General features: G+C 35.5%; 1 protein-coding gene across 1 annotated transcript; it reads right to left on the reverse strand.

Annotated features, from left to right (window-relative positions):
* Positions 1 to 1,101: 1,101 nt before the first annotated feature.
* Positions 1,102 to 10,211, reverse strand: LOC110445169 (ADP-ribosylation factor-related protein 1-like). Its single transcript, XM_021489629.1, has 8 exons — positions 10,096 to 10,211; positions 9,069 to 9,161; positions 8,381 to 8,468; positions 7,904 to 7,986; positions 7,308 to 7,389; positions 5,294 to 5,364; positions 4,041 to 4,141; positions 1,102 to 3,495 (listed from the first exon to the last, which is right to left on the reverse strand). Exons 2-8 carry the CDS (start codon positions 9,159 to 9,161, stop codon positions 3,405 to 3,407), a joined length of 609 nt encoding a protein of 202 aa, XP_021345304.1. The 5' UTR covers positions 10,096 to 10,211; the 3' UTR covers positions 1,102 to 3,404.
* Between the last annotated feature and the right edge of the window lie 614 nt (positions 10,212 to 10,825).

The following is a 10,825-nucleotide window of genomic DNA, read 5'->3' on the forward strand; positions in this document are numbered from 1 at the left end:
AATACTTTACAACAATTATGGAATAAGTTATATCAACTTATATTACCCAGTAATAAGTCTTTTAGGTCTAAGTGTTAGCGTTCAGGGGGAGGTAACCGGAGAAAACCCACGTGGTCGGGCAGGTGATCCAATACCTTTCATGTCTGATCGGGGAATTGAACCTAGTGGACTTCGTACAGTGTAAGCGAGTTATTCACTACGGCACCAAACCACCCTAGCTTACTTCAGCGGAGGAGGATCAGTGGATACTGGTAATAATTGTCGAGCTTACTTCGAACAAGCAGCAGCGAAACTGAAAATACAGCAGCCACCTTAGTCAGTGACAGAGACATACAGTGTAACTGGTTTGGCAGGTGATCAGGTTGAGGAACACTATTGACGACAAGGTCCAGGGAGCCGGAGTCGAGTTCAATATGAACAGGCCAGGAATGGGATACAAAACGAGCGGTAAAGTGGAGATTGTAGGGACTGGAATAAGGGCATCTAGGGCTGGGAACAAAACCTAGATTGGCTAGCAGTAATAGGTAGGACACAGGCACTTGACTACGGCAGAGGTCAGAGCAGTTAAGGAATAAACTAGGTATAGGAACGAGCTCTCAGTACTAGACAACATGGTATACGTATAGTGGACCCCTGCACTGGGAAGGCGTTGGACATCATCAACTATCATGGATAATATCTAGAAGATGGAAGGCTTCAAAATACCTCATGAAGGTGACATTCGATGTGCTGACAAGCCAATAGAACATAATATGTATAAACTTTGGCATAAAGACAACACTGAATGTACCGTGTGAATGACCTGCCAACACCATACACGGTTGCGCTTACAGACAGCAGATATAATTATATGATAACTGTTTATTGATTGGATAATTAGATATTGCTACAATATCTGACAAGATATGAGATTTATTATGTCAACTTCTGACTGGCCCAAACTATTGGATTTCAACATCTTAGGCTACTTAAAAGGAGTATGCTGTACTTTGAACATTTGGCGTAAATATTTTAAATCATAAAACAAATTACTTCCACTTCGACTTAAATAAATTTTATCATACGAACTACATCCGAAACACATGGTACACAGAATAAATACAATGTAATAATATTTCCTTTATTATCAAGGAACAAATACAATATTATTTCTTTCATAAGGCTTTCACAGCAATTTATATCTGAACACATAATACTGACATGTATACAATAATTTTCTTATGATGTAAAAGTGACGTTTTTCTTCAAATTTATACACTGATCTCAAGGTTGTTTAGAATCATTCATAAGTCCCAAATTTGAATACAGTACATGATACTGTGAATTAAAAACTTCCACAATATTTTATTTCAAAAAAAGTTCAAACACTAGATATATTAAAGTAGAAAGAATAGATGCTGTCACATAATTATAACACAGCAGTTCTCTAAGAGGCAGTAACAGAAACTATATACAGATCAAAACAACCAAGATTGTATTTTATAGATGACCACTGATAAACTTATAATTATTGTCTAAGAAATAATCAATATGGTGGAAATACAATCGAATATATAATGAAGATGAGGAAATTATAGAAAAATAGCAGACTTGGCCCGAGTTGATTATTTTTTCTAGTATTTTAAGCCCCCAAGTTCAATATTTCACCACAATAGACAAACATACGTTGACTATATACTGTATTTATCCTCCGAAATGCCCAGGGGTGTTACATATAAACTCTGCCTCAAAGTAAGGAGGTGGGGAGGACAATGATAAATATAATTTGTAAGCATTTCTACTGAACTGCAATATGTATGGGTGGGCTTATAACCAGATAGATACGGTACTGTCATATATTATTCAGTGCCTATAGGGCAATATGACCTAGATCATCTAAATAATTAAATTAAGGAACATGCATGGTTTGTTGGAAAATGACTAACGCATGTGCATGTATGAAATTCTGAAGCATTGTATTACCGATCTGGTAAAGACTACACATGTATTGTCCCTATTTGGTGAGGATTGCAAATACATGTACGTGTACCACATTACTACACCATGGTGACCATACAATGGATTACTACTTGATATCTGATGAAATCATATAAAATAGCTATGCCAATACACAACGCTTTCAGCCCAATGCCACAAAGAGGTGTCAGGTCTATGGTGAGCCCACAAATGATTGCCTTGTTTCAAATCATTAACCTCATGTTCTATAGAAAAAATGCCAAAAGGTTTTTAAAACTTGGAAATCAAACAATCTTTGAACCCATATTTCAATTTTCATTTTTTAGAATTGATATGTTTTCAAGTAGATATCGGTACTTCATCAGTGTTCTACTTTGGCAAGTCAATATTTTGATGGAAGCCCACTGCTTAAATAAACTATATAAAAATGTATACTGTTAACAATTACACATGAAATATACTGAATACAAAGTATTCTTTTGTTTATATTTTCTAATGCAAGAAACTTATGGTCCCATGTACAAGAAACAAATAAATGTAGGTAAATTGTATAATTTATATGTAAATGTAACACAAATACTCTTTACTTGAACATTGAGAAAGGCATATGAAGTAAAATTCAATATATTTACAGCAAAAAAGGTTTACATTCACAAGTAACATACAAAACCACTTCAGGATACAATTAAGATGAAAAATAAGGACTACTATTTGATGTGAATTGAATGATAAATAACATTTTAAGAAATAGACTTACTCTTAAAAAACTTCTTTCTCCCCGGAGGATTCTAGATCTGGGGAACTGATTTCCTACACTCGATGAGTTCTGGTTGAGAACGGTTTACGGTGACCATAAGAACTGACCTGCTCCTGTGAGTATGTTACATTCATGTTCTTTAATGTAAATTTGACAATAGAAATCAGTTCTACTTAAGTTATCTGTTACAATAATCTTGATTCAATTTTACATTTGTCCTTTTGTGGAAAACTTTTGTATGAAAAAATGAACAATAAGCAAAAATTATGCTTAAAAAATAATATACAATTCTGAAATTCAAAATTGTTGAGTTTAATTTGTACATGCCTTATGTTTCATCAAGATTTGTCTATAAATAAAGACAGAAGAGTGACACACGAGACTTGATTCAGCCGCAGTTATCTCCCCTTTCGTTCAAAGCTTCAAAAAACTGTACAAATAGCACCAGAATACACTATAGTACAAATAAATAAACAACCCAAGCTTTATGATACGACTCATCCCACCTCTAAATGAATCGTGAAACTTGATAAATTCCTTGCGAGACATTGAAACCAGGAAGGCTCCATCATGTTTGCCTCATTTCCTGTTAGTCAATTCGCTCACATGATCACAGCGATTTTGTGGGAGTAGTGACCTATATGGCTGATGTCTGTACATGCTGTCATGACATTGTGTTAAAACAATGTGATCAAGTTATATCTCTTTGAAGCGGAGGCCTGTTCATAGAGTTCCTTTTGATACAATCGGTCAGCCACTCAATACCTTCATGTACTCCATCACTACAACAGATAGTAAAGTCCGAGTTTAAGATAAATTTTATAATATTATTAGATGTACCATAGATACAGGCCTATTCTTAATTACGTAAAGACAGGAGGCCTATAATAAGACATCGCTGGATACCCACGGTTGATTTCGCTTCAGGACTCGCATGAGTGAGTAGCGAAGCGAAATCAGCCGTGGGTATCCGCCGATTTCAATATCAGAGAATTCAAACTAACAGTGAGATTAATACTGCAGTCATCTCTTTTTATAAATGCTTGTTGCCTGTTCATATTATTCCAGTGATTTGTAGCAATACCACAACTAGACTAGTGAGTTTACTTATAAAGCATTTTTGTCAAGTGATCTGATTGCAAAATAGGGAACAGCTATTCTAGAATTTGCATACAGATACCACTCACAATACAGTACATATCATGACAAGTACAACACTGAAGCAACGCATGTATGATACTGAAATAATCAACAGGGTGAAAATAAAAGATAAATTTCATTTAAAGATTTAAAGTTTTGTGTCATAAATAATTAAAACGGCACTTACCCTTTGAGGGCCGATGTGCCCAGCATTTTACAGTCTCTGTGACCAATGAGCGGAGCACTTGTGTTGAACACTTTTTTCACCTCTATCACCCGCATACAGCCCTGTCAATGAACAAAACTAACTTACGAATACATAAAGAATACATACAAGGGAGTGTACATCTAATACAAACCCAACTATCTAAGTAAAATTTCTCATTGGTCAAAGGTGTAAAAGTCATATAAACATAAGACCTGGCAAACTTTTAGATATCAAGAAAACAAATCTAACATTAAAAACTGTATTTTACACCACATACTGGTAACAAACTCTGGCATTCACTTCAAATCCAACAAGAGGCCCATGGGCCTTAGCGGTCACCTGAGTCCTACAGTATTTATTTTTGTTGTTGAAATATCACGTAAACTTAAGTTTGTCAGGACTTTGAGCTGATCTTTCCTAGACCGATTTTCAGTTAGATCGGCCTATTAGAACTTGTTTTTAAGTTTGAAATAGGTATTTTTAAAATAGCAACACTTCGTCAGGACCTTGAGTCGATCATTCCTACAAAGTTTCAGTTCAATCGGCCAAGCATAACTTGACTTTAAGTTTGAAATAGTTTTACAAAATGGCGGCCGTGTCAGCCATATTGAATTTCTGATAGACCCGCAAATTAACAACACGTTGTCAGAACCATGAGTCGATCATTCCTACAAAGTTTCAGTTCAATAGGCCTAGCAGAACTTGACTTTAAGTTTGAAATAGTTTTTCAAAATGGCGGCCATATTGGATTTCTGATCGACCCGAAAAATAACAACACTTGGTCAGGGAGATGTCAGTAACCTTCCCATGAAATATAAATGAAATCCCTTTGCCAGTATTTCAGCTTAAGTTGAAAATGTAAAATGTTAACGGACGACGGACGAAGACGGATAGCAGGTGACCTAAAAATGATATCAATATTTGCAGACACCAATATTTGAACATTTAAATGTCTTGCATAGAATGTTCAGCAGCAAATATGCTCCACAAGAAGCTATAGAAAAAGTTCCATTTATTGATAAACTAAGCGTTAAAACTACTTAGAAATGTAGAACACTGATAATTAATAGTTACTGTTATTGATTTAATTGCACTGTAGACAAAGGTTATGACCGATATCAAATACATCAAAATTACATCTGTTGTGTCAAAATCTAGAGAAATAGATGGAAATAATTAGGTGCTATTGGGTAAATGACAACGGTAGAAACAGTATATAATACGTTACATACTTCCAAATCCTGCTTATTTGCCAGAACAAGTATTGGCACTTCTTTTAGGGCATCGTTGATCACCATTTTATCTGGGGGGAAAAAAAGGAAAACAAAAACATAAAGTCAGTGATTACAGAATTTGACCTTTAAATGACTAAGAAATATAAAATATTCATATCATATGACCAACAGACTTAAACTGAGACCCTTTGTAAGTCAAGGTAAATTTAGGTGACTTCGGTATATATACATAATTTATAAGAACAACAATTTGTGTAATATTAGCAAGCTTATGAATGAGCTCAAAAATCTGGAGTGGTGCTCTAATCAAATGAGTTACTGTAAATGCTCAGCACCTGGTCATCATCGATACTCCAAGGGTTATGGTCACTTTTGCTCTCTGCACCCCTGGAATATGTCATGACAAAACCAAAGGTGCAGTGTGCGCCACCTTGTGTAAGATACAAGTAGTCTAGTCGTATCCTTTGATGTACATCAAAATAATCACAAGGAAGTGTATCGGTAAAATAGACAGGCTTTGAAGTCAGGTGTTGCTCCTCTGTAATATTTAAAGGACAGATAACAGCATACATGTAGTTATTGGTCAGGACTTTTTACCTAAGACCAATCAAATACCAGAAGCTACTTTTTGCCTTCAATTTTAGCATGACATTTCCAGTGGTGCAGAAAGCATAAGTGATTGTAACCCCTGGAGTATCGAGAATGTCTTATTGTCTTAACTCGTTGTTTTTAAAAGGGGATGAGTGCCTGGTCAGTGAAGAGCACTTCAATTTGATTCTGCTAATCTGAAGACCCACAGGATCTTTAACTACCTTGTGTATATCTAGGCTATATGTAACAGGATTACTAAAATGTAATGGTACAGACAATGATTTAAGTCTGGGAACTCTGAAATCTACTCACGAATCACTCAACTCAAACACTGTTGTGACTGTATCTCACGAATCACTCAACTCAAACACTGTTGTGACTGTATCCCACGAACCACTCAACTCAAACACTGTTGTGACTGTATCTCACAAACCACTCAACTCAAACACTGTTGTGACTGTATCCCTCGAACCACTCAACTCAAACACTGTTGTGACTGTATCCCACGAACCACTCAACTCAAACACTGTTGTGACTGTATCCCATGAATCACTCAACTCAAACGTACACTGTTGTGACTGTATCCCAGGAATCACTCAACTCAAACACTGTTGTGACTACATGTATCGCACGAATCACTCAACTCAAACACTGTTGTGACTACATGTATCCCATGAATCACTCAACTCAAACACTGCTGTGACTACATGTATCCCACGAATCACTCAACTCAAACACGGCTGTGACTACATGTATCCCACGAATCACTCAACTCAAACACAGTTGTGACTGTATCTCACAAACCACTCAACCCAAACGTACACTGTTGTGACTGTATCCCAGGAATCACTCAACTCAAACACTGTTGTGACTGTATCTCCCAAACCACTCAACTCAACCGTACACTGTTGTGACTGTATCCCACGAATCCCTCAGCTCAAACACTGTTGTGACTGTATCTCACAAACCACACAACTCAAACACTGTTGTGACTGTATCCCTCGAACCACTCAACTCAACCACTGTTGTGACTGTATCCCACGAACCACTCAACTCAAACACTGTTGTGACTGTATTTCACAAACCACTCAACTCAAACGTACACTGTTGTGACTGTATCCCACGAATCCCTCAGCTCAAACACTGTTGTGACTGTATCTCACAACCCACTCAACTCAAACGTACACTGTTGTGACTGTACCCCACGAATCACTCAACTCAAACACTGTTGTGACTGTATTTCACAAACCACTCAACTCAAACGTACACTGTTGTGACTGTATCCCACGAATCCCTCAGCTCAAACACTGTTGTGACTGTATCTCACAAACCCCTCAACTCAAACACTGTTGTGACTGTATCTCACAAACCACTCAACTCAAACACTGTTGTGACTACATGTATCCCACGAATCACTCACCGAAGGCTTCTTTAGATTCATCAATTCTTTCAAGGTCGGAGGAGTCAATAATATAGATTACAGCATGTGACTCTGCATAGTACTGAAAAACACATATTATAAATGTACTGGGGTAAATGATGGTCAACACAGATATGGAAAGTTTAGCAAAAGTAAAGGTAAAAGGGTAAAATAATGACAAAGTTATTGTAGATTCATTTTAGCCAGATTCTGTAACCCCCCTTCAAACACATTCATATTAAATATATTAATTAATCCCTTCAAAACATTCAGAAGACTAATCTTGCAAGGTGGAAATTTCAGGAATATAATTATAAGTGCCCCTCCCTCCTCTTCTGTTATTTTTTTTATTGAGAACCCTATTCAATCTTCAACTGCATAAACAGTGTTATTTAGCACTGTAGGTATATGTGAATGTTCTAAAATCATTGGAACACAAATTTTCATTTGATATCATATCTCCTTAATAACAGTGAATTATTTACAAAAAATAAAAGATTGAAATTGTGTCTCAGATGTTGGTTTAATGGATTCTGGGGCAGAAAAGCCTTCCTGCATCTTTTAGGACAAAACACAAACCAAAGTTATTTGTATACCTTATCCCACAATGACTGTAACTCCTCTTGTCCACCCAAGTCCCAGAAGTTCAGACGAACATGACCAATATCGATTTTTCCAACTGTAACAAAAGTATAAAAACATACTTAAATATAATATCAATACATATTACATGGTACATGGAAATATTTCGGCTTGAATAACTAAGTTTTGTATACATGTACTTATAAAATTTAATAAATGTAATGAACTACCTGTATGTGTACTTAAAATATTACATTTTGTGCAGCACTGCCAACATATAATACAGGCTTCATCTGATCAAACAAGACTTGGTTCTGACCCAAATTCTACACCCTTGGGAAGATATCCATATATATTCCACATATCTCCTTATGATAGACTCTATTAATATTTTTAAGCTTATCCATTAACTTTTCATGCTTATTGTGTTTTGTATCATATATTAAATACAAAAACGTAAACAGAAAAAAAGGACAAGAAAAATCACTCACTATTGAGACCCACTGTTGTTGTGATTTTAGACAAAGACAGTCCTTTGTAATTTTTGGTGAACTTTGTCTTTGTTTGCTCCAAGTATGTCTGTTAAATAGGAAAACATTATTATTTATAATATATATTCAACTTATTTCTATTACTTTCTATTAAATACATTGTTTTATTTATTTTGTGACAACAATCTTCTTAAAGACACTAAATGTTAAATTTATGTATTCATCATCTTGAAGGCCTAGACTTTTCCTTGAGTGGTTTTATATCAATAACATTAAATCTAGTGATAATGATGTGTACAATACATTTATCTCATATTTGTAATGTATAATTATATCTTCAACTACTTCCATTTTTAATCCAATGCCCAAGAGCCTCATAGCCAGCACCAGCTGTGACTTTAATAATTTTTAGTGATATACTGACAAAATATTCTGACTGATCCTGGCCTCATTGTTAAGCTGAAGCTAAGTGGGTTTATTTATAAATTTCCCTTATGACATTAAAATTAGGTCAATGTCACTTATTTTAACAAATCTGAAACCCCTTCACCAAAGGAAACAAATTTTTGAACATCATGGCCCTAAGAATTAATAAACGATGATTTATCACAGACGTTCACTGGATTTATTTGCACCAGGAGTGAGATACAGTAAGCTCAAACTGCTTCACTTTCTTTTTCCAACTTACACTTTTTCCTGCATTGTCAAGTCCCAAAATTGAAACATTATATTCATCTTTTTGAAACATGTATTTCCACAGACCCGACAGTAATGTATACATCTGAAAAATATAAATGCAGATTTTATATATATTGTACACATTACATTATATGTATTTGTTAATCTCATCTGATCCATGCAACCATCAGCTTACTATAGTAGACATAAGCACAGGTGCATGGCTAAATGTCAACACTATGCCATAAACAGTATACATGTATAACTCTTAATGAAGCAATAGTAGTGGTAGGCCACTCAGAAAAATAGTAAATTGGATTTAGTTGAGGTTATTCGCTAAATATGGAGGTATAGCAAAGGTACTTTTCAGAGTGTTTGCAATCATCCTTTTTCACAAGGATGGGAAAAATCCAGATTAATGTAATGTTAACTCTTAGTTATATACATGTACACATACTTTCTTTTTATACACATTCTTATATACACTTGTTCAAACTTTACACACAGGTGTTTGACAAGCTAAATTGTGACTGATTTACTATAATCAATCTAAGTTCTTATGTCGAACAGCTACAGAAAAGTTAAGAACATTACCGGTAGTTGAATTACTAACTATAACATGCCAATGTATACTGCACATGCCGGAATAATTCCAAAGAAACTATATATATCCAGCACATCTAACTGAGTGGTAGAAATATGCACCAGCTGTATATGAACTAGGACGGGGCAATCCTACTGACTGGTTAGCTCAGCTGGACAGACTGGCTGTTAGATTTTTACCTCTTACATTCACTTCTCAATGCAATATATCCATGGAAGGTGGCCATGGTACTGGGTCTATTGTCAAGTGACCAGGTATGGATTATATATTTAAGACTAGAAATCGCTTGTGTTTTGTTCATATAATAAACGACAATTGGTCACTGATCCATGATCGGTTGTCATGTCAGAGGTAATGTGTCGCTACAGGTAAGGCAAATATCTGTATATGAAAGGAAATGTCATTACAAAGTAAAGAAATGATTGCGCAATACCTTAAACCTGAGTTATGAATAAATCAATCTCTGTCAGTCACTTCGGTCGATGACAGTTGTGCCAACGTCAACCACATATGGAGGCAGCCATATTACTTGCCCGGATGAAACTAAGGGAAACCACTCTTCAACTACTTGTGGTCCTACTTTTGCTTTCGTTTTACCTGTCGATCAGCTGTAGGTCCTATACCTACTTACAGCACTGGAGAATCGTGAATATACTGCTCTTGTTTTTTGTGACTTTTCTAAAGCTTTCGACCGAGTCTGGCACAATGGTCTATTAATTAAATTAGAAAAATACGGGATAAAAGGCAAACTTTTAGATTGGATTAAAAACTACTTAAGTAACAGACGCCAGTCAGTGGTACTAAAATGCTATATCTTCTGATGTATCTATCAAAGCCGGAGTTCCTCAACGTTCAGTGTTAGGGCCACTTCTTTTTCTTGTATACATCAACGATATTTCAAATACACTACTATCAATGACTAGACTTTTAGCTGACGACACCGCATTAGCACACTCTTCCAAAAATTTACACGATATAAAACAAGTAATAAACTACGACATGGAACAATTAAACCTTTGGTCAAATAAATGGTTAATGAATTTCAACCCAAATAAAACCGAAATTCTCTTAATTTCCAACACAAATATACCTTCTAACCCACAATTTCTTTTCGACAACACACCTATCCCTATTGTTAAAAACCACAAACACCTAGGAGTCAT

The sequence above is a fragment of the Mizuhopecten yessoensis genome, unplaced genomic scaffold (assembly GCF_002113885.1).
Source record: "Mizuhopecten yessoensis strain PY_sf001 unplaced genomic scaffold, ASM211388v2 scaffold2091, whole genome shotgun sequence".
Lineage (NCBI taxonomy): Eukaryota > Metazoa > Mollusca > Bivalvia > Pectinida > Pectinidae > Mizuhopecten > Mizuhopecten yessoensis.

Coding starts and splice junctions, on each gene's coding strand:
- LOC110445169 (XM_021489629.1), bottom strand. CDS start 9,161: ATGTATACATTACTGTCGGGTCTGTGGAAATACATGTTTCAAAAAGAT. Junction 8,469..9,068: donor TTGACAATGCAGGAAAAAGT/GTAAGTTGGAAA, acceptor CCTATTTAACAG/ACATACTTGGAGCAAACAAA. Junction 4,142..5,293: donor CAAATAAGCAGGATTTGGAA/GTATGTAACGTA, acceptor GTTCATTGACAG/GGCTGTATGCGGGTGATAGA.